This window comes from Vulpes lagopus, chromosome 1 (genome assembly GCF_018345385.1).
Source record: "Vulpes lagopus strain Blue_001 chromosome 1, ASM1834538v1, whole genome shotgun sequence".
NCBI lineage: Eukaryota > Metazoa > Chordata > Mammalia > Carnivora > Canidae > Vulpes > Vulpes lagopus.
This window is the reverse complement of record NC_054824.1, coordinates 114,139,797-114,165,337: the sequence shown is the minus strand read 5'-3', so window position 1 is coordinate 114,165,337 and position 25,541 is coordinate 114,139,797. Positions and strand designations below refer to the sequence as shown.

At 37.8% G+C, this 25,541-nt stretch overlaps 1 protein-coding gene across 22 annotated transcripts in view; it reads right to left on the bottom strand.

Annotated features, from left to right (window-relative positions):
- Positions 1 to 25,541, bottom strand: part of EPB41L3 (erythrocyte membrane protein band 4.1 like 3) — a 206,301-nt gene that overhangs the window by 47,629 nt on the left and 133,131 nt on the right. For all 22 annotated transcript variants that reach the window (XM_041751335.1, XM_041751323.1, XM_041751343.1 and 19 more), the window contains 2 exons: positions 3,820 to 3,924; positions 2,617 to 2,659 (listed from right to left, as the gene is read on the bottom strand). In XM_041751335.1, coding sequence (XP_041607269.1) covers positions 2,617 to 2,659; positions 3,820 to 3,924 — 148 coding nt within the window. The remainder of the gene's footprint in view (positions 1 to 2,616; positions 2,660 to 3,819; positions 3,925 to 25,541) is intronic.

Below are 25,541 nucleotides of genomic sequence, written 5' to 3'. Positions count from 1 at the left end.
ATTTAGGGAAAGGAGGTAATGGTACAATAATTCCATTGGATATGATAATTGTTCTCTGCCTTGATAGAATGTAAATTTTGTGGAAAGGGCATTTCAGTGCACAGGAAATGATAAGGAATACAGATAAAAATATCAAGTTCAATTAAACAATTCCAATTGTCCTCGTTTCCTCCTTTATCTGCAGGATTGTCACTTAGTTTTCTTTACGTTGCAGTCACAAATAGTGCCTAATCCGCATGATGAAAATATCCTTTAAATCTTATGTTCTGATTGTCCTCTTTCTTCTCTTAGAAAGGAAGTTAGGAGGGGTGCCTAGGTGGCTCAGTTGGTTAAGCATCCAACTCTTGGTTTGGCTCTGGTCATGATCTCAGGGTCATGAGATCAAGCTTGCAGAAGGTACAAGATAGGATAAATGGGAAGTTAAAGGGGGGGGGAGGATTCCATCAACAGCAGATAAGAAAATGGACATTTATATAGCTCTTCTTTTGCCAATATTGTGACTTATCCTGAATATTTAATATATTTTCAAAGGGCTTTACAAATATAAATCACCCAAGTAGGAAACGGAATTTCATTATTTAGATGAATATAGAGGACTTTATGCACACGTTAGGATATATATTCAACACATCTGTTTTTAGTAACTCCACAGAAGAATTCTTAGAACACAGTCATCATCTTACCCTTTTTATTAGGACTCTTGGAACAAAAAGGAGGAGTGTTTTCACAACTGGAGATGTCCCTAGTTTCAATTCCAATTTATTTCTATCAAATTTGATTATCAAATTTCTCTCAAAAATATGGTAAAGATGTTTAGTTGTATATATCATCAGCCTCTGTAAAGATCTAAAAGTTAAGATAATATCTTGTATCAAACCATTTCAAACAGCTCACTACTATACTTTTTATTAGTACTTGATGTGTTTCAATTATCTCAGCACATTCAAAGGCACTGGAAATACTTGCTTTTTTTGAACAGGAAGTTATTGAAAACTTCCATGGGCATGGCATTCTTATTAATGAACAGCTCTTAAATTCATTCTTCAGCTAAAATCAGTTGTTTGAAAAAATTTATCAATTTTCTTGACAAAAAATAAATTGCTTAAAAAAATTAACTAGTATATATAAAGATTAATGTCTATGGTAAAAGAGCTATAGAAAAAGGTTAAAAAGAAAAAAAACAATTCCTTTCTCAACCCCTTAAACTGTGATGCCACTTCTGAAAGTATTTACTATTGACAGCTTTTGTGCTCTTCCAAAATTTATTTCATATATACATATGGAATATGTGTAGAATATATATGGAATACACACGCACACACATGCACATATATGTATATGCATAACTTCTTTGAAACAAAAAAGACTTGTCTCACTAATGAGAACTAAGACACATTCTACCTCATTCTATTAAGAGTTGCTTAGAAAAAAAAAAAAAAAAAAAAAAAAAAAAAAAAAAAAAAAAAAGAGTTGCTTAGTATTTCAAAGTATGGTTATTCCATGATTTAGTTAGTTCTTTATAAATGGATATTTTCATTGTTCCTGGTTTTCTGCTGTTGCAAATAGCACTAAAACAGACTTTATACATGTACATATTTGCACATTTTCTTCTCTTACACATATGCTGGATCAATTTGTATAAGTAAAATTAGGGGTTAAGGAATAAGCACATTTTAAATTTTAATAAATGCTGACAGAGTACTCTCTTCAGAGATTGTACCAATTTATACTTGAATCAGTTGTGTACATAGTTGCCAGTACAGTGTATTAGTAAACTTTTAAATCTCTGTTAACCTAAATAAGTGAAAAATGATGTCATTTTTAATTTGCATTTAATGTTTAGTGAGATTTAGCAACTTGTCTCGTACTTACTAGCTACGTGTATTTCAGTTTTGTGGGTTACTCTTGTAATTATTAGGAAACATGGATTAGGGACCCAGGAAACTTGCATTAACTTAACTTGCATTAGGGACCAAGGAAAGAGGTTGTTACCAATGGTAAATTTCAGTCTGATGTTATTCCATTTCTAAACCATTTAATAACTATTATCTTTAGCTTAACTTTTATATTTTTGTGACAGGCTTAATTTAACATTAATAATTAAGTTTGGAACTTTCAAATGGTTAATTTTAATGGCTCCAATGCCAATTGGAGCATCACCTGATTAATCATCTTGCACACTGTGTGTGCAAGCAGGGGAATAAGTCAAATGTCACAGTCATTTTATTCCTGAGCTGTAATGATTAAAAATGGGTATTTAAGCTAAACCAAACTGTCAAAGATAAAACTTGATATCTTAATCTGGCTTTTAAAAAATTGTTTTTGGGATACCTGGGTGGCTCAGTGGTTGAGCATCTGCCTTTGGTTCAGGGCATGATCCTGGGATCCCAGGGTTGAGTCCCACATCATGCTCCTTGCAGGGAGCCTGCTTCTCTCTCTGCCTGTGTCTCTGCCTCTCTCTCTCTGTTTCTCATGAATAAGTAAATAAAATCTTTAAAACAAACAAACAAACAAGCAGTTTTCACACGAGCCATGTGGGTATGGGCCATGGATTCAGACCACCGTGCTCTATGAAAATCTTCACATTATCATGTGAAATAATCCAAAAGAACTTACTTCGAATTTGTTTTTTTATTTCCTTAGCAGGGTCCAGCCAATTCTGAAAAGGAAATGACAGTTTGAATTTGAACCAGAGAAAAATAAGAATAACCTGATGATGATTGTGCACTGAGTATATCTGAAAGGGAATGGTTGCTGGCAGTCCCTCCAAGCTGGGTCCTTCTCCTACATCTGCTTGCCCATCCTCAGGCCCTGCACTAGTCTAATGAGAAAATGTGTATGTGTGCACAATTCATGCGTGACAAAACTCATTCCTTTTACAACACAACCTTCAAAGATTCAAGCCAGCACAGCAACGGGAGGAAAAAAAATAGTGGATTCTAGGTTCATAGAAGTTATGAACAAATTAAAGATACATGATGTCCACCAATGTCCTTGCCATTCAGTCCCACAAAGTGATTTCTGTGATTATAAATTCTTAGGCACTTTGCTAACAAATGAACTCCTGCTTGAGATTTATTATTTTCCTCACCAGAAAACTCAGATGTTTAATAATGAAGTTAGACATTGTTCAGTGAATTGGGTAGGTATTAAGTATGATTCATTGCACAACATCAAAACAAATAACATCTTTGAGCAAAATTTCTGTGACTTAGTTCCTAGCATGGACACAGTGGAAACAGTTTCTTCTTTATTTTTCAGGTAGTTGTGGGAATTAGTGAGGCAAAGCCCCAAACAGACTGTATTACTCAGGTGTAAGAGTCTATAGAGGTTATTACATTAAACATTAAATACCTGCTGAATACACTGGACAAGGGTTTGGTCAGCAAATACCCATGTCATATTCTGATTATCCAAGAATATGAAAGCAAACTAAGATGAATTAAGAATAGACAGCAGTCAGGGAACATATTTTCTATGTAACTATCAATGCATTTGATTTTCAAAATCATTTATTTGATTTTCAAATCCACTGAAATGTATCATCCAGGGAAAGAACCATATAAAATGCTTTCCTAGAACCATTAATAACTTACAGGTGAAAAGCTGACTTACTCTTTCCAGAATATTCAAGATTAAAGGAAGTTGTCAATAATAGCTTTCATAAAGAAACTAGGTGATTAACAGCATTTAGGGACTCAAAGGAGTAAATACAGGAGTGGAAGCAGAGAAAATTATTTACCTATTCAGTTTTCATTCCCTTTCTCACAGTAATGAGTAGTTCAAGACATACGCTTTGTATTGCTTTTAATCACTCACCTTCTGGTTTTCAGCATCTCGATACGTAAGCCCAAAATAGTCCTTTTCTAGTAAGTTCAGATGTTCACATACTTTATCAAACAGCACCTGGCCTCTGGAGCGTTTCTATGGAAAACAAAATAGAAAAACAAGTCAAAACATATAAAGTTCTCTCAATTGCCACGGATAAAAATGGGTAAAACTTAACACACTGCTTGCTGCAAGCGTTCAGTATGTGATGCTCAATGTGATCACTTTGCCATCTCCTCTGTAACTAGTGAAAAGGTTCAATAAAGTGGGCCCACACCTACAAAAGCCTGTCCCTACAACCAACAAACAAAACCAAAACTCACCTGTGCCACTGAGTAAGTACAGGCAACCTGCAGATGGTTTCTAAAGAGAAGTATCTGGGGAAATGATGTGGGGCTTGGAAGTCTGAAATCTCTTGTGAAATATACAAAGTGAAAGAACACAAAGGACCAACAAAAACCGTGTTTCAGAATGCCCTAACTTGGTCCCCACACAACCAGATTTGCAGTCTGGGAAGAATCAACCCTACTCCTTATCTTAGGCAAACTCCCCCTTAAGACTTTGTATTCCAAACCTTATTTAGAAATTCTAGCTATGGATTGCTTTCTAAAGACTGTTAACTTCGTTAGTTTATTTTTGTGGGTTTTTTTTGTTATAAATTTCAGTTTTGATCACAGTGTTCAACTTTCTCTTAATTTCAAGAAATCCTTTCTATTAAACATAAAATATTCATTAAGTTTAAAGATTTTAGTTATTTATAAATATAAGATACAGACATATATGCTATATACATATATTTTTTACCATAATGCAGTCATCGGCAGAAAGTAAAAAGGTAGTCATCTGAGAAGAAAAAATCTATTGGTTTAATTTACCATGATACCCAGTATCACATTTCCATGGAATCCTTCAAAGGTCTTTCAACCTGGCCTTGGGGACTGAGATGGATGACCTGGCAACAATTAAACTAAACCACGTTTTTTTGCATAGTACCAACATTTCATTCCTAATACATTAAGCATATTTGCCTTTAAGATTTGATGTAGTAACAATGAGAGATGTAAAAACTGATAGACAGTATGCATGCCAAAATAATAAGTTTTCAGAAACCTGTAAATGCTATGTATTATTACACAACTGTAATTATATTGGAAGTTAATTGCTCAGCTCCCTGAAGCATGACTGTTTAGGAAAAAAAGATAAATCTATGATAGAAAAGTAAAGCCTAAATTGTAGCCAGCTAAATAATCAATGATGTGTTTGAAAAAAGTTTAATAATGCATGAAAATAAATTACATATTGGCAAAACTACATAATAACATTGTTCAATGGATACGAATAAGTGGTAGGACAATAAAATGCTGCTCACTGGCTTAAATCTTTTATTTTTAAGTAACAGCTTATCATGTCTGAATGTTTAACAGATTATAAAGTTTTCATTAAAAAATTGGTACTTACAATGCTTCTACTGGTATTCAGTTTACAGATAAGAACCCAGAGGTTCAGTCCAATGAGAGAGGCAATATTATGTAATGGAGGAGTAGTGGCTTTAGCAAATCAATCTGGGTTTGAATCTTCATTATGTTCCTTGCAGCTATGTGAACCTGTTTTTTCCTCTATAAAATGGGTATATGATACCACCTTCTTCTTTGGGATGGTTGACAATAAAATAAAGTATTCAAACTTGGTCCAGTAATGGCACATATCAAGCTTTCCATAAACAGTAGTGATCATAGCCCAAGTCACCAACAAGTAGAAGGATCTGTAATATAGCACTTGGTATGTATGTGTTTTTGCTGTCGGAGCACATTTATATTGTCTTGTGGAGCCAATAAGCAGTTCAGGATTAATGTATCCTGCTCTTTCTTTAGAAATTAATTACCTGCTTACTACTTAAGTGCTTTTAGCTAGACCACAATATTTACACACACCTACACCCCCCACCCCCATACACACACCCAAACACATACCAGTGTCTGGCCCAAGTACTTTCTCAATGAGTAAAAGTAAACAAAACAAAACAAATACAAATACAAATAAATAAACTCTTCTCTACAGAGCCTTATATATTCTCTGACCCAGCAGCCCCTCAATTGTGGAATTATTTCTGAATACGCAGCAGGCTGCCTTGGGCATTGTTTTAATTAGCTGTCTTCTGGCTGCTGTGTTCTTCCTTTTGTCTAACAGGTGGTATGGATTAGCTCAGGCACAGACCCTATACTAACTAGATCTTACTTTTCTGGCTTCTCACAATTTGATTTCTATTAATGATTCATAGCTCTCTCTTAAATAGATGAGGTATTTTTTTTACTGAATATTTTAAACATATTTTGAACACTACAAACAGATCTTAAGATAATTACATAGTGGTCCGTTCTTCACACTGGAGTTTGTTTTTTTCCCCCCTAAGAACCAAGATCAGTAGTCTAGGCTCTACTATAGATGGTCATATGTAAACAGAATTCCTATCTACTAAATATCACCACAGCTAGCTGGATGACACTGGAAAAGCCTTTTAGATGCATTTTCTCACCCTGGAGTGATGATACATGATTCTATGGAGCAAGGCTGTCATGGGCTTCAGGTTGGGTCCCCTGTGTCATGGCAAACATTACTAATGATTACAAGGCTCTTTCGCATGGAGCCTGGATTAGACTTCAGCACCCTTCTGCAACATGTGATAAGACAGCCAGCGGATAGAGTTGGATCTATCTTTCAGCCTTAGAGAGGATCACTCCCAACTCTCCCAAATTCTGGATTCTTCTAACTCAGATTATTATTATTATCATTTTTTGCATACTGTCCAACTTTACAAGGTAGTGTATGTCTTTAGGTAATAACATCTAACATATTTGACTAAAATCAGACTGAAACTTTTAAAGAATTTAAATATTTGGTGGCTGAAGACATGATATTCATTAAATTATCAAATCTAGTTTCTTTACTTCATTGGGTGTATTTATATATAGCCATAATGAGTCAAGAATTGAGTAAACAATGTTGACAGAGGTTTTTATAAATTAGCAGATAATTTACCTAACCAGAGAAGATAATAGTTTTTAGTCTTGTCTGCTGTTTTGTGTGAGTCAAGTTATGTCTCTGACTCAGGGACATTAACAGTTCATGATTATCATTCACTATTAACCCTTGAACATCCAGAAAAGTTGATTTTGCTGTCCTAGAGTAATATACTAATGATGGACTGCCTTCTTTCTGCTCTCTTTTCTTCACTAAAACATTAGGTTTCTGTTTCTGATAAAGTAAATGGGAATATAACAGCCCAACAGTCAAAGACTCTGAATATCTAAAGAAGGGTAAATCCCCAACAATATGAACAACTTTCCTTCTTAACTATTTTAATTTAAAAATTTTCCAAATTGACTCATGAAAGTGTTGAATGTTAGCAGAAGTGTGTCAAAAGAGAAAAACTTTAAGAGAATGGAGAGATAAGCCACAGAATGGGATAAAATATTTGCAGAGACATATTTGGTAAAGGACTGGTATCCAAACTACACAAAAAACTCTTAAATTCAATAAGAAAACAATCAAATTAACAACTGTGCAAAAGATCTGAGCAGATACTTCACCAAAGACATATAGATGTTGAAAAAGCATATGGAGAGATGTTCATCATATACTATTAGAGAACTGCAAATTAAAAGAATATAACCACTACACATCGATTAGAATGGCTGAAATTCTAAACACAAACAACACTAAATGATGGCAAAGATGTGAAACAACAGGAACTCCTATTCCCTGGTAGTAGAAATGGCTCTGCCATTTTGGAAGACAGTCTAGCAGTTTTTTACAAAACTAAACACACTTTTAATATATGACCCAGCCATCATATTCCAAGATACTTACACAAATTTGACATATACCAAAACCTGTGTGTAAATACTTATAGCAGCTTTATTCAACATTGCCAAAACTTAGAAACAACCAAAATGCCCCTCAGTGGGTGAATGGATAAATAAACTGTGTAACAATCCAAACAATGGAATGTTATTCGGAACTAAAAATAAATGAACTATCAAGCCATGAAACGACATGGAGAAACCTCAAATACCTATTACTAAGTGAAAGAAGCCACTCTGAAAAGGCTGTATGTATCATTCCAGCTATACGACATTTTGAAAAAGGCAAAACTATAAAGACAGTAAAAAGATCAGCGGTTGCCAGAGGTTAGGGAGGAGGGAGGAGTGAACAGATGGAGCATAAAGAATTGTTAGGGTAGTGAAACCACCCTGAATGGTTCTATAATGGTGGATACATGTCCTCATACATTTGTCCAAACCCATGGAAAGTACCACAGAGAGTGGACCCTGATGTACACTATGGACTTCAGTTAATAATAATGTAACAACATTGTTTCAGTAATGATAATAAATGTAGCACATGGATATAAAATGCTACAAAAGTACAAAACACGGAAAGAGGGGTGGGAGATGGGAGTTTGAAGAGGTTATATGAAAAGTCACTGTACTTTCTGTTTAATTTTTCTGTAATCCTAAAACTGCTCACAAAAGGTCTATTAATTAAAAAGAGAGGAACACCGACAAAAATATTTCATGTCTTATTTTAAATTGTTAATAATTTATTAAATGCTTAAAAAAGTTAATAAAGTTCCAAACGATTTTACTTTTATCACGAGTAAATGAAAACTTAAAATTTTTATTGAGCTTAAACATTTTAGAGAAATCAAAAACTTTATAGTTACAACACATACTAAAGGTAAAAGTAAAATCATTCTAGGAAAAGCTGCCATGCTTCTCATCCTATGTAGACACACACATAGGAATCCCAAGTCTGAAATGCCTGCATGCAAACCCAACATATCTAGTAACAAACAGAGGCTGGGTGTCAGATGGAAGTGACCGCTCAAGATCTACATCACACAATTAGGTAATCCAAACTATGAACAAGATAATGATGGATTAGCTAAGGATTCAAAGGCTTTGCTTTCTTTGGGCACTAAATTCAAGAGGATACATCCACCATCACCACTCAAATACAGCAAATGGATAAGCCTTTCTGTAGCATCAGTGAAACTTCCCACAAGTCAAAGGTCATTCAATATCTTTAACAATACTGTTTGTAAAACGTTGGTTTTCAATGTACCAACCAGCATAATCTGGCTAGTCTGTAGTAAAATTTGTTATTTTTATTTGCCCATTAGAAGAATAATTTTAAAAAATTAATTTCAAGTGCTTTGTATGGGGAATTTCAAATATATACATAAGTAGAGGGGACACTACAATGAGGCCTTGCAAACCTGTCACCCAGTGTCAAAAAATGTTTTTGGAGGACCACCACCTTGGGTCATCTAGAGTTCTACTCAATTCATTCTTCCCCTGATTATTCTGAAGTATTTCAGCAAATAATTACCTCTTTATGTCTTAATTTGTAACTCTACTCTTTTTAAAATGTAATCTCAGGGCACCTGGGTGGCTCAGCTAAGCATCCAACTCTTGGTTTCAGCTTAGTTCATGATCTCAGGGTGCTGGGATCAAGCCCGATGTTGGGCTCCATGCTCAGCGTGGAGTCTGCTCGTCCCCCACCCTCCTCCTCTGCTCCTCCATACTCTTTTTCTCTCTCAAATAAATAAAAAACTTTAAAAAAACCCATAATCTCAATACCCCTATCCCATCTCAACAAAGTGGGTCTTTAATATCATCAAATATCTACTCATCAGCAATCAGTATTTGATATCATCAAATATCTAGTCATTACAAACTTTCCTCAGTTTACAGTGGGGTTGCACTCCATAAACTGATTGTAAGTTGAAAATATCCTAAGTTTAAAAAAGAAAAAGAGAAATCCTGAGTTAAAAAAAAGAAAATACCCTAGTTAAAAATGCATTTTTTAATGTACCTAACCTATCAAACATTACAGCTCAGCCTAATGCTCAAAACATTTACCATCAGCCTAGAGTTGGGCAAAACCACCTAACACGAAGTCTATTCTATAATTAAGTATTGCACATCTCAGGTAGTTCAGTGAATAGGTGCCGAAAGTAACAATCAGGATGGCTGCATGGACTTGGAATGGCTTTGAGTATCAACTATTTACCCTGGTGGTGGCATGGCTGTCTGGGAGCTGTAGCTGCTCCCTGTGCCTAGCCTCAGGGGAGAGTATCTACCACATAGAGAAGATGCAAACTCAAAATCTGAAGTACAGTTTCTACTGAACACGTGTCACTTCTACACCATCAAGAAGTCAAAAAATTCTAAGTTAAACACTGTAAGTCAGAGACTGTCAGGACTTTAATTTTCCCAGTCGTTTCAAAGATTTTTGTTTCTTTTTAAGTTTGAGAAGTTCATACACTATAATCGGCTGATGCAATTCTTTAGCCTCAGTCTGCAAGTTCACCATTTATCTTGGTTTTAACCTTGAAATTAATTTAAGAGAACAGGTCATTTGTCTGTAGTACCCTCTCAGTCTAGACCTTACTGTTTGCATCTCCATGGTATAATTTAATGTGTTCCTCTGTCTCCTGTACTTCCTGAAACCTGGCATTTATTTTTATTTTTTTTAATTAATTTTTATTGGTGTTCAATTTACCAACATACAGAAAAACACCCAGTGCTCATCCCGTCAAGTGTCCACCTCAGTGCCCGTCACCCATTCCCCTCCAACACCCGCCCTCCTCCCCTTCCACCACCCCTAGTTCGTTTCCCCGAGTTAGGAGTCTTTATGTTCTGTCTCCCTTCCTGATATTTCCCAACATTTCTTTTCCCTTCCTTTATATTCCCTATCACTATTATTTATATTCCCCAAATGAATGAGAACATACACTGTTTGTCCTTCTCCGATTGACTTATTTCACTCAGCATAATACCCTCCAGTTCCATCCACGTTGAAGCAAATGGTGGGTATTTGTCGTTTCTAATTGCTGAGAAACCTGGCATTTAAATCTAGAACCTTGATCTGATTCTGGTTTGACTGTTTTCCATTGAGTGATGCTGTGCAATTTCAATCAGGAGGCATCAAATGACTCTTGTCTTTTTTTGTTGTATTAGCAGTCACTGATGATCAATGCCCCAGATCCATTAATTTGAGGTCGCAAGATAAGCATATCTGAATCCTAATCATGCCTCCTGCATTTATTAGCTGGAGTAGGTCTATGAGGAGATACTTCTCTTTGTCAGTATTATTTGTTGCATAAACACAGTTTGATGACAAAAGTCAGGATCAATGCTCACTCTTTTTCTTCATCCAATTTCAAGATAATGAGGTCCTCTCTAGCATCATCCACAGCCACCAATTAGAACTTTTGTTTTAGATAATCACTATGAACTCATGATTCAAACAGGTTTGATGTGTTTCAATCCATTTCAGCCCCTACCCATATTGATGCTCTAAATGTCCCCATATGCTCTACACCTTGCCTTCTGCCTGTCAAGTCTCTCTCATCTTCATGAGGCTTTCCCAGTGCCACTTCTTTCAAGCATTTCCTATCTTCCCCGCCACAGGTGATTCTTTCTTTTTTTTTCTCTCTCCCCCCTTTGGACATTATGGCATTATATAGCAATGAAGAGGGCACTTTCCCTATTCTGTCTTATATCACAGCTATCTCTCTGTGCATGTACCTTACACCCTTACTGACTATATATAAAGACATTCCCTGTGGCGTCATGCCTCCTGTATTTATTTTATGGAGTTTCATTTTGGTCAAATACCATTAAGAGATTAAAAAGGCAACTTCTTTTTCATGAAAAATTTTTCTTACCCAGCATATCATAACCAATGTTGTAGAAGCAATATTTTAAACTTATGGTTTTCAACTGCGGATTCTGGCAGGATTTAAAAAATGCCAATGCCCAGAAACCCATCTCATCAAACCAGAATTTCTGAAGTGGGCCCATGGTATTTTCACATTTTCCAGAGTCCCAGGGGATTCATGCAGGCATAGTCGAAATGTTCACTTTAAGTTAAATTATGTTTATGACCTGAAATTCTTAAATATGAGGACTCTAAAGCAATTTTTTTTTTTTTTTGCTTTAGTCTCACAAAGCTATGAAGCTCTCCTCCAGCAAAGGCTAAATGCTGAAATTAGAGAAATTTGTGAAGTCAAATATAATCTCCTGGCTCAGGAAGATAGTTATAGTTATTATCTATCTGAAGCTGCACAATCACAAATAAAATGAGGCAGAGCAAGTCGCTCTGTCTGAGAACAGGAGCTCATCATCAGTCTGTATTTCTCAGGAGGGGATGGGGACCAAACTGGCACCAGGACTTGCCTGTATTTTAAGTCTGCTCAGAATTTACATATGCCTTTCTTTAAACTACCATAATGAAAAATGGGAGGGGGAGACTCCCAAAACCCTCTTGTCATATACTGCCTTAGGCTTAAAACCACTTGTGTTAATATAAAGGAAAATTTATGATACTGACAACGTTTAAGAAAACAGATACTTTTGTACCTTATTTTAGCTGATTTGACATCTGACAACGTGTCAACGCTAGAAGTACTTTATTCTTTCTACCATTTGTCTTCCTCAAATAGACCATTCATTTTCTTTTGGGAATTAAAATTTTCCGTGTATTGTTCTATGCTGTGAACCTATATTTCTGCTCCCCAAAGACCGCAAACTGCCCATCTTTTTAATGCTCCTGATACAGTGTTCCCAGATATAGCAGGCATTCAACACATGTGCCTAACAAGTGCCAATGGCAGGAATTTGAAGAATTTTCCCTCACATTATATTGGATTAATCTTAAAGCAAAATGCCATCATTTTTTTTCATGCTTCCTTCCCTAATTGCATTTTTCCACTGAGTGCTTTTCTATTTTCCTTCCTTCCAAAGGTCAATTAGAATTCTCTTTATTTCTAACTGATTGCATCACAACTTATCCATAGTTCAGGAACATCTGAAATGCTTGGCAAACAAGGGCCAAATCCTAAGCCCCAATCAGACACCTGGACTCTATGGAAGTTAGGTTTTCCTTTTTCTCTTTTGGACTCTTGGTAGAAAAAACTCTAGCCTGGAAAATACCAAGAGGTTGTGGTCAACCCAGGACTAAAAGATTACAGTGTCTGGTTGGTGAAAATAGCCCATAGAGTCTTTCGAGAGATCTGTGGCTGGGAAGGTCTAAGTAGCAAGATATGGTACCAGTTGCCTCGTGTGCATCTAGTACTTCCTTTTCAGGCCTCCTGGCTTATATGTACATTTAATGCTCAGTTTAGTAAGTTAGTACAGTATTACCCATATTGCCACTGCCAGCATCTATTCCCACAGGGGTAGGATTTAATGGGATGTTAACAGCCTTTGTGCTGATCCCACATGTTATCCAGGCAGTATACTCAAAGAAGGCTGACAAGAGAGGTGGGCACAAAATTTCTTCGGTCAAGATGTTGCATATATGGACAGCTCTTTCTTTAAATACACAGTCATTTTCAGTAAGCCATGACAGTTACACCTCATTCAAACCAACATTTCTCAATGACTGTATCACATCACCTCATCTCTGCCACATTCTTGCTAAGTTAGCAATGATTATCTGGAGTGTTCTGTTAAAATAGGAGTATGAAACTCTTTCCTGGTCTTGATAACTTTTAAAAAAAAAACTAGTGATTTCCTTCCCTGGCTTGGTTATCCAGAGATTAGAATTCATCTAGTATTATTGAAACATCTTTTTTTTTTTTTTTTTAAGATTTTGTTTATTTGTGAGAGACACAGAGAGGGTGAGAGGCAGAGACAGAGGGAGAAGCAGACTCCCCACAAGGAGCCTGATGTGGGACTCAATCTCAGATCCTGGGATCAGGACCTGAGCTGAAGGCAGACGCTGAACCGCTGAGCCATCCAGGCTTCCCTTGAAACATCTTTAAAATGGGCATCCCTACCTATTCAAGTTTCTTTTCTTGCTGTTCTGTTCTAAGTGAGAAATATGTCAGCCCTGAAGCTATACCCTGGTTCTATAGAGGCTGGCTCTGTGGGGTTAGACAGGAAAGCATATTGCCTAGCTCATGGAAAGCAAGAGCTAATGCTGGTTAGCTTGAATAGGCTCTTTTGATAGGGAGCCCAATACATTGGGATTTCTAATGCTGAAATCTGGTATAGAGACTGAGATACTGTTGAAAGCCTATTCCTTATGCAGGGAAATCATCCCATTTCTCTCATAAAAAACAAATCTCGTTGTATAAAACTGAGAAATTGTTAAAAAAATACTATTATTATCCATAAACTGAGTGTACATTCAATCATCATTTACAAACACACGTTAAATGGTTAATATATATTGAGTATACTGGCATATTTTGGCACATCATAGGCCAAACCATAAGATAGTTATATATAATCACACATATGGCCTATAGTCCTGGCAAAACCAGAATGAATTGTTCAAATGCAATAGAGCTGCCCTATGTTTTGACTGAGATTCAGTACATAGATACTTTTAGCACATTGGTGACAAGAGTCCCTTCCTGAACGGGAAGCCTCTCTACTTTTTAAAAAAGAGGCCTTTTTTACTCAGCCACAATCTGTTTCTGCCTTCATTTGTTGAAGCAATTTCAGCCTCTATTTGAAATCAGACTTTTGTGCTCAGACATGCACTGTGGTAGATAATAGCTTTCCAGTGAAGCATGCTTCTTCTTGGCCAGCAAAAACATCGGGCTCAGTTTTTTACAAAGAGTTTCACATCACACATATGAGATGTTGGCAGTGAACTATCAGACAACATTTCCTGCTGTTAATCTGCTAAGGATTCAGGTCACTAAAGCCAAAGTGCGCAAAATGAAAGCAGAAAAGGAGGCCTAAGAGACAGGAATGTCTGAAACAGAAACAAATTTGAATCATGTAAAATAACCATAGGGTCTAATTCTGAATGATGTGGAACTTTGAGAATTCCTTCCTGTGAGAGGAAGTCCTTAATCTCTTTCCTAAGATAATTCTCAAACGAATGAATAAATGAATAAAAAACCGAAATCATGATTTATAACTCATTAATAAACAGCCATAGGAAATGCAAATGTTGACAATGAAAAAAAGAGTTTTAATAATATCAATTTCATGAGTAAAAAGTGGCACCACTGTCACTAACTTTTCAAATCTAGGAGGCATCAATGATCAAAACAATGTAAGAATAATACTGTCGTGGCTTTAAACAAATAGGTAATAAGTGAACCTGTGTCCTTTCCATCAACAGCTTTAGCCTATTACTAGGGCAAGGCTGTAAAAGCAGGAGAGGAAGGATATGAGGGTTATTATATAAACTACTCACATAATTTTAAAATGTAATCATATCATTTTATGAGTTAAATAGTTTATAAATTACAATGATCTTACAATGTATGAAAGACCTATAATGAAATATGAATAAGCCTCTGGAAGAAATAGATGATCTCATTCTAAGTGATACTGAAAGCAGTCCAGTCCTTTTTTTTTTTTTTAACGTTTTATTTATTTATTCATGAGAGACAGAGAGAGCACGAGGCAGAGATATAGGCAGAGGAAGAAGCAGGCTCCATGCAGGGAGCCCGATATGGGACTCGATTCCGGGACTCCAGGATCACGCCCTGAGCCAAAGGCAGATGCTCAACTGCTGGGCCACCCAGGCGTCCCCAGTCCAGTCTTTATGTGAACATGTAATTTGGATTAATATTTAAAATCCAGCAGATAGAGGGGGGGAAAAGACCCTTTCGATCATTAAATATCTTGATTTTTTAATACATTTTCTTCAACTTTTTCTGACACGTGTAATACCTCGTATGAACCACTAAGGGATACGGCTGGATCTATGTGCCAAAGGCTGCTACTGTATTCTGACACCACTCTATTGGGGCATCATGGCTTAATACTGCCTGAGTTCCCAATCCTGAAAAGCCAGCACTAATCCTCCTTGCCTGTCAGTCCTCACTCCTGTGAAAGGGGGTGGGGAGGAGACTGCTCAACCCAGCTAAGAAGAGAGGCCTGGTTCTGATTCTAAACGGGACCAGACAGGCCCCATCTCTGCAGACAGGTCTGCAGAAACACGCGTGCAGAGTTCGAGAAACTTAGGAGGGCAGGAGCTGCTCTCCTCGCAGCAGTTCTAGGTACTCACTTAACCTCAAAAGAGTGTTAGTGCTGTTAACTGAATCTAAGATCATTATTTAAGTTTTGTGGTTTAAAAAAGAAAGCATTAGAAAGTGGTACTAAGTACAATCACATAAAAACTGAAACAACCCAGCAAAATGAATCAAGAAAAATTACTTTTCAGGCAGCCCTGGTGGCTCAGCAGTTTAGCGCTGCCTGTAGCCCAGGGTGTGATCCTGGAGACCCAGGATCGAGTCCCACATCAGGCTCCCTGCATGGAGCTTGCTTCTACCTCTGCCTATGTCTCTGCTTCTCTCTCTCCTCTCTGTGTATTCTCATGAATGTATAAAATCTTAAAAAAAAAGAAAAATTACTTTTCGAGTCGGTACAGGCTTTTGCTCTAAGAAACAACTGTAATATATTTGGCAGGAAAATGGAAAACATTCTATTCAAGCAAAGAGGAAAATCCTATGCACTCATTCTGATTTTTCTGCTTTTTCTTGCACTCACAAGAAAGTAACTATCTTTCCTGGAGCTCCCCTGCACTTAGGGTTGAACTGGGAAGTCTGGGCCTGAGAGGCTTAGAGATGTTCTCAGGGGCTCATGTGATGCTGTTCCCCCTTCCTTTACTGTTGGTACTAGAAAGCTGCCCCACCCACTCTCAGCTGGTTTAACAAGGATAAGATGGGCAGCAAAATGCCTGGGGTCCATGATGTGAAGTCAAATCCCAAGGGGTCACCCCTGAGACGTTATCACATTTATTTTAACTTCTGTATTTACATTTAAAAAATGTCATGGAGAATGAGTTCATGTGGCAAGAGCAGTGTCTATCAGATCCAGTAGTGAGAGATGCTCTGGGACACAGCCAGCTCAAGTGTGAAGGTGGTAAGACCCCAGTGCAACCTAGAAGGCCCTACACCTCTTCAGCTTCCCCCCCTACAAAGCACCCCTTTACCTCCACACTCCTTCATATGGCCTTCCCTCAGCCCCTTCTCCCAAACGAAGTCTGCACAAGCCATCTTTGGGCCCTGGCATGTTCTACCCACTTGTCTTTTAGTTCTCTTCTCCAGGACTCCATCCCTGACCTCCAGGACTAGCTCAAATCCCAGAAGATATGCTTATACAGCACCTGCACTGCACTGGTCAGGGTCAGGGTGGCAGTTTTACACTGGTTTCTACACGATTTGAATAGTGTTAATGTTAGTCTCTCAGGCAAGCAGCTTTAACTCAGGACTGGACTCTCCACATGTATCACAATGCCTGGCATAGAATTATTTTTTCTTAATCGCAAAGAAAAGCAAGCTAAATAAAAGCATCTGAAGTTGATTCCTTGTTTCAAATTCTTCCAAAACTGCCCTGATCTTTGAAATTTGTTCATGACCAAATTATTTATATTTTTCTACCCCGTGGGTATAATCTGCTTTGGCCAGATCTAGAGTGTTAGATTTTTTTTCCTCCTATTTTTGCATGAAGGCAGTACTTTATTCCCACAAATGAAAAACCTATTAGTTTTAAAAATCTCCTTCAAATGCTTCAGGTTAACCTGCTAATAAATTTCTCAGGTTTTCCCTCAAGGAGCTGTGGTTCCGCTCCATTATGTTCATTTGATACAAACTTTACCCCACTCTGAAACAGAAAAACATAAGGTGGATCATGGTTTCTAGGGACCTCCCTTGACTCCACTGTACTTAATCAGCCTGACCTTCCAGGCATCAACAGTCCTGAACATCACACCAAACGCACAGTAGGTACAGTCTTGGCAATGAATGTGGACAGCAATACATGCACTGGGACCCACGTCCTGGGATGTGTTCTGGATCCCCTTTTTAAAATTTTATTTTAAATTCCTGGAAAAGTCAGAAGGATAATCTCTTCTCCCTCATCTAACTAGAGGAGAGTAGAAAGATAAGCGTAAATAGCAGACTGGAGAGTTAACTCAAGTGTGCAATTGGTCCTGCTACCTAAAAACTTTTCTAAAAGTGAAATCAGTATTTTTGTAGGAATCACAATATTTAATGGGCTTATAGTTAATGACCCAATAAAGGAGATGATTAATATTTACATATCTGGGCACACAGTTTGCTTTGGGGTTATCTTGAAGAATGCACAAGAAATTCCCGAAGCTTTAAAGTTTTTCTGAGCTGGAATCACTGAAGTCATGCTCTATAAAGTATAGTGTTGGGGCCTGGAGCATCTTTTTGTCTCTACAATGGCCTGGATCCATTATTAATTTCAAATATTTCCTTAACTTCCAGTACTTCCATGGCCTATGTCCTTGCCAAAGGAGACTGATGTTCTCTTTGTGAACATATTTAGAAACTCTCACCTCTCCTGGCAGATGTCAATATCATCCCTAGTTCTGCTATTAAAAATACAGCTCTGCAACAAACTGAAAACATAAAAAGCACTGAATCTCAGATAATTAACGAGGAGCATAATCTCAAACTGACAAATCATTACTTATTGAAGGTCAGATTGAGAGAAGCAACAATCATTGAGGCTTTCCTGATGGGTATTCATGATCTTCTCCTGGAAAAAGCTAGCAGAGAACTGCAGGAGAGCTTTTCTCTCAAACAAGCGGACTCAGAAAAAAACGTTTCTTTGGAGACCTTTGAAACTGGAGTGTTTTTATTGTGCAGACACCAAGAGTCCAGGTTTCCTCCCCAGGGCCTGTAAGAAAGCTCAGAACATGTGTTTCTGGACTGACCTCCTTCCTGGCTTCTTCCATTTTCTCTTGGTGCTTCTTTCTTTGAATTTATTTTCTTCTTGTTACATTCTGTGCACTTACACAAAACACCTTGAATACTTGTTAGAAAATGGCAGGGGACAAATAATAAAAGCCCCAAGTAGAATGTATTTTTGAAAAAAAAAATTTCCAATTTTGGCGGTTTTTTTTCCCCTTATAATGAATTCTTTGCCATTGTACTATTAAAGAAGGTCTGCAGATCATGACATTCTGGACAGTTTTTTCCCCTAAAGGAATAACTAGGCACATTAACTGAAGCATTTTGCTTGGGGTAATCATTTAAGACCATTCATAAGCTCAACACGCTCAGTCTAATGGCATTTCCCTGAAGAATGTGGTGGCTCTTTAGTGACTTTATTTGCTGTCACCATGGCATTCCATAAGAAATAACAAGTCTCTTTATTCTTCCCAGTTTTCCAAACACCATAATAAGAACCAATTTCTTGTGCTGGCTGTACATCTGCACACCATCACTCATTTCTATAAGCGGCAGCAGGGAAAATGAGGTGCATTCCTAAGTGGCAACAGGACTTAGAGATAGGATTTTCTTTCACTCTTATTAGAAAATGACTATAAATGTACATACCAGTTAAACACAGCTGTCTGTTACATTGAAAAAATATATTCCCACACAGCAAGGATATCTTATTTGTTGAAAAGAAGAAATCTCCACTGATCAAAGCATTTCGTGAATTAATATCTAATCTGGCCATTTTAATTTGCCACTCGTAGAGATATCCTGTACCAAGATTTCAGGAAACAGTCACCAGGCAACACTAACAAAACAGAGCAGCCTTGGCAGGAGAAGTGAGAGAGAGACCTAAATTTCATTTATCTAGAAATAAAATAATCCATAATAGTCATCACATAAGGGAAATCATACCAACAAGCTATAGGAATTTAACTTTATTGATGGAAATGTTATGTGTTCCAACAAAAAGCTTGGAATTCATGACCCTGTCCAGAAGAACAACCTCTGGGTTGGAGAGGAAAAGAATCCTTTGCTTCTCTGCTGTAGAGAGAGGGAAGCAAACCCTGAGTTCGGCACTAGATGCCTTTCTATCCTGGACCAGGAGGGAGGAAAGATGGGGGTTGGTGCGGGGTAGGGAGTAATATCTGAGTGAGGAGCAGGGCATCACCATAGTCCCCAACTGGACAACTCCTGGAGGCTATGAATAAGGGGTTTATTTTTTCTAATTTGAGATAAAAATTTTAAGAGCGCTTTCTGAACAGCACCACTGCTTCATAGTTCATAGTATAGTCATGATACCTTAGAAAATCATAACTATACAGTATACCAATGTAAAACTACTCCTAGTAGTTGTTAAGTTGTTAAAAGAAATCTGGGATCAGTCATTCCTTATAAGAAATGCATATGATTCTTACCACTTTGTGTAATGGAGGAGAGTCCAAAGTATAAAAGACAGCAAAGGCCAAATTAAAGAAATAAAAGGAAAATCAACAACAAACTGGAAAGAGACACAAGAATCCATCACAAAGGAATGACAATGCTTACTTGGTTCCTCAATGGATGGTACCTTAGACAATCTCCAGCTTCCTGTTTTCTACATTCAATAGTGCAACCAATGCCTGAATGGCATTTAGAAAGGATATGCTTTCCTACACAGACTTTCTCTTTGGACTATTTGAGGGCTACTCAGCCAACTATAATCAACACTTAATGCGCCCACAGGCTCAGGCACACCCAGTGCATCAGTGAAGGGTATGGCACACATGGGTCAGGACTGGCTGTAAGGAGATTTGACAAAGCTCTCCCACTTCCAGCTTTAAACGTTCCCCTGTATTCCCCAGGGCTTGGCTATGGATGCTCTTCTTATTTATTCATGGACTATCCACACGATCTCATTTATTCCCATATCTGAATTAGTATGAAAGATAATGGTTATCTCAAAGCCTACCAGTCTGCCTGCTCTTCCAAATGCTGAACGATATATCCAATTGTAATAGTAGATTGCTACTTTCATATTCCAGGCACTTTAAATTCAATATTTCTGAATTAAATTCATTATCTTCCCCTAAAACTTTTCTCCTTATGTTCTACATCTGTCTATGCAGTCACTCAATGCAGAAATTCAGAAGTCATTATAACTTGCCGTCTCTTATCACTACCTATATCCCCAACCTACATCCAGTTAATCAACTGCTCATTTTCAGGATAGTTCTTTATAATGCATTCTCTGCGCTCTATCGCACTGCCACGGCCTTGATTCTGGTCCTTAGCATCTCTTGCATGGTATATGTTAGAAGAGCTAACTAATGTCCCCATTTCAAGTCTGTTCGATTACTATTTCATAGAAATATGTTTTAAAAAACACAAATGGCCAAATGGGTCCCCACTGTAAAGCCCCGGAAACCCCATCACCTCTTGTCAGAGGCAGAATTCTAAGATGGCCCCAAGATTCCCTGTCTCTCTGGTGTATACACCTGGCACAAACCCTGGAACTGTGAACAGAGTGGATCTGACTCCCATGATTAGGTTATGCTATACAACACAGCTGACCTTAAGAAGGGACATGATTCGGGTGGGCTTGATCTCATTGTATAAGCCCTTCAAGGCGGAGTTTTCTCAGGCTGGTAACAAACAAAGAGAGGCAGACAGATCTGAAGGTCCAGAGATTCAAAATGAAGGAGGTTCTCTGTTGCTGAGACAGAGGAGACCTCATAGCAAGGACCCAAGACAGACTCTGTAGCCAAGAGGGGTCCCCAACTGACAGCCAGTAAGACAGTGGAGACCTCAGGCCTACAATCAGGAGAAAATGAATCCCCCCAAGAGCTTAAAGAGCACAAAGGTGGGGCTTCCTCCATTCAGCCTCCAGAGGAAGATGTAATCAGTGAATAACCTGATTTCTGCTTTATGAGACCAAGGGCAGAGGACCAGCCGAAAAATGTGAGATGATAGATAGGTGGTGTTTTAAGTTGCTAAGTTTATGGTAATCTGTTACTCAGCAATAGAAAATCAAAATATCTAAACAACACCCAACTTTGGTAGCACATCAAACACATCCTCCCTGATGGGTCGCTGGCCTTCCTTTCCAGCATCATCTGTCCCATGTGCCCCTGATGTTTCAAATATATTCGATGCTGGCTCTTCACATTTCCTTACCTGCTCAAGCTCTAAACAGAATTACATAAGTACCCTGAGCATAATTAGAATTATTCTGGAAATTCCAAAATAAATAAAATAAAATACATGAATGCCACTGGTCTTTAGGTTGCCTTACATACCACCACAGGGACAGTCTGCCAACATTCTCTAATAATTAGTATCTACCTGCCAAATAGTAATGGCCGTGCTTATCATTTTTAACAATATGAACCAGGGTTGAGAAAACTTTACTCCTAAGGAGGTATTTACAACCAGCTGAAGATCTGCAGTTTTGCTTTTTATCATTAGCCCTGCCTCAAAACCCAGTTCCTTTTTCTTTAATAATAAATTTATTTTTTATTGGTGTTCAATTTACCAACATACAGAATAACACCCAGTGCTCATCCCGTCAAGTGCCCCCCTCAGTGCAAAACCCAGTTCCTAAGAGAGAAAGAAGAGTCCAGGAAATAGGCCTCAAACAGCCACTCCCAATTTCTTCAAGCAAGAGAGAAGTTCCCTACAGCAGTAAAGGATCTGTCCCAATATGAAAAGGAAGTTGAGTTGGGTAGGCTCCCATCTCTTTCCTCTTTTCTGGCTACTTCTACGTGTCCCCAGCTATTTAATTAAAACCCAGCATACCAGAGAATTCCTAATATGGTAAGAGGCAAACAAATAAAGAAAAAAAAAAAACCCATTCCCACATCCTATACATGCTACAGAAGGGCATAGAAAGGATGACCTGAATTTAGAAGACACTTAAAATAAAACTGAACAATAAAGAATGCTCTTGAAATACATCACTCAGAGTCACTAGGTAAGAAATCAGAAAATACAGTGAGTCAAGGCTTAGTAGAAGTAGAAAGAACATTCTGCACCAACTTCCAAAGGGACCAGAGATGAAGGAGGGACAGGGTGATGATGATGTTGCCAGACCTTCCTGTATAATTTGAGGGAGTTCACTACTGAAGCCAAGGAATACTACCTCCTTGCTCGCCATAAAATGTGAGTCAGTTCCAGGATAAGAGACTAGCACTGAAAGCCAGAAATGGAGTGTGTATAATTATTTTCAGAACATCTTCAGGCTTGTTAAACACCTACTGATTTCTGACACCACAGTAAATAGCACCTTAGCTGTGTCTTCTATTCTCAGCAGGTTCAAGCCGGGCAGTGGGAAAAAAAGCAAATTTTGTTTTCCAGGTCGTTTTTCAATCCTAATGAGTTTCTAGGTAACTGGTTTAGTTGTTCTTGTTGCTATTTAAAATTGAACTTTTTTCTTAGAGCAGTTTTAGGCTCACAGCAAAACTGAAGGGAAAGTACAATGATTCCCTGCATACTCCCTGCCCCACACAGGCGCAGCCTCCTCCACTATCAATATTGGCTGGCTGGTTACAATCAACGAGCCTCCACTGAGTTATTATCATCACCCAGTCCATAGCTTCCACTGGAGTTCACTCTCCATGTTGTACCTCCTTTGGGTTTAGACAAATGTAGACTGACATGTATCATCATTTTAATATCATGAGGAGGACTTCCAATGCCTTAAACCCCCTCTGCCTATTCATCCCTCTATGTGCCCCTTCCCCTCCCCCTTATTCTCTGACAAGTCATCTTTCAACTCTCTCATAATTTTGCCCTTTCTAGAATCTCATATAATCAGAATCATAGTGTATGCAGCTCTTCCGACTGGCTCCTTTCACTTAGCAAAATGCATTTAAGGTTCCTCCATGTCTTTTCATGGCTTGATAGTTTATTTCCATTGTCTGGACTACAACACAGTTTATCCATTCACCTACCGAAGGCCAAAAGCAAGTCCCTAAATAGTATGGAGGATAGGATACTATTTTTATATTAAGAAACCACTGCTCTACAGAGTATTTTTATGTTATGCTATAGACAAGGCCTAGAAGGATATACTTATGGTTTAGGGAATGGAAATTCCATAAAGTTAGGGAAGCTTGCGAATCTGCCAGCCACTGTAGGCCTAACAGGGTCCCTGAAACTTGCAAGGAGTTAATATTGTCTCGATACCACTCCCAACCACCCTGTGAGTTCTGGTTTGCAGATGAGAAAACTAAGGACTTCAGGGGATGAGTAACTTACAAACAAATGGCAAAGCCAAGATGTCAGAGCCTACTGCTACTATGATATGGTGCTTCCCACCGTTTAATACCCTTAGGCTCCAAATTCAATTCTTTATATAGTCAATTGCGAAAGCTAATTCTACTGTACCATAATCCTGCAGTCTGATTTGAGGCATGATACTTCCATAGATATTCATATGTTCAATATGTAGGGCATCTCCACATTATGCGTTTCATAAACACACTTTTAAAAGCTGCATGAAAGCGATCCTTTAAATTGATCTGCTGCTTCCACTACTCAGTGAATGGATTCAAAGTTAAATTACAGTTCAACATTTCTACTATTCTATCTTTAATGAACCCTAAAGTTTTAAGTAGCATAGCATAAAAACCGACAGGGCAAGTTTCTCAGCAAAAGTGCCCGGCTATTGAAGCAAGTTAAAATTTGTCAAAGCCAAATCTAATTTTTCAATTCACGTAAGAATTTTTAACTGGCCCTCTATTTATTGGTGTAACTTGTACTGGATACCCTGCATATATTTGTCTAATATGGAAAACTTAAGAGAATGTGTAAATGTGAGAAAAATATAAAACCTTGGTGAAAATGACGAACAATTTGTTTTTCATGTCACTGATAGCTCCAAATGGGGCTTACATTCAAAGCTAAATGCGCTATTAGCCTTGAAATAAGTGTCAAAACTGGCTGCTGTAATTTATTAATTGTGGCTGCAACAAATATCAGCCACAGCGTATGTTACTAACAAAAAAATAATAAGGCATGTAATGCAGTATCACTATGAAACATCTTAGGAGAGCTTTCTCTCCTATTTTTCCCATCTCCTGCTAAATTATTTAATTGCCATACCCAAACAGCAAACGTGAGTGAGCTGAAATACTATGAGATTTTCCCTTAGCCCTCTGCTATAAAAAGTAACAAGATCATAGCAATGGTAAAACCACAAAAAGGTACTTATTCATAAATACAACGAATTACCTCCTCTTGAGTTAAAAATATTCTTCAGAGTAACATGGTACCACAATGACCTCCCTTTACTGCTGATCAGAAATTGGACCATAACACATAGGTACCAGCCAAACCCTGAACCAAGTACTGCCGGACCATGTGCTTCATTTATCGACTGGATCAGTCAATGTGTATACGCCAGTAGTCATGTTAAACCTAGTTCTTTGTAAATATTTTACCCTGTCCCTTCATTATCATACTGCACTCCAGACATCCCTGAACCTACTTCTAAATTTTGTTAGAAACGTGCATGGGTACACACACATGGACACACATTTTGTGGGGATGGAACCAGAGTTCATGTTCTCCTCCTACTCTAAGAACCTGGGATTCTACTGGACTTCAATTCTGGATTCAAAAGGAGGTCACAGGTGCTGCTCTTAGGCCTCTGACCTTGAAGACAAGGTCAAAAGACACCTGCCTCTGAAATTGAAGGTTATCCAAAAAAGTGAGATCAAATTCAAGAGACTACCGCGTGGTGGAGAAAAGGTCCCAGGTTATTCCTCATCTATGAAAAGATTTTCTAACCTTGTGGCTGATAACAGTCTCCCTCCTCAACTTCCTTTAGGGCCAAGACTATTTCCATGAAAAGAAAGGCATCAATTTAAATGCTAACTAAGGGGAGATGAGCTATAATCTTGAAAATTATAACCTGTCTTTCATGGGGGAAATGCTATAATTATAAAATGAACTGGCAATTGATCAGGAAAATTGAAAGAAAATTGAAAAAGAAAAA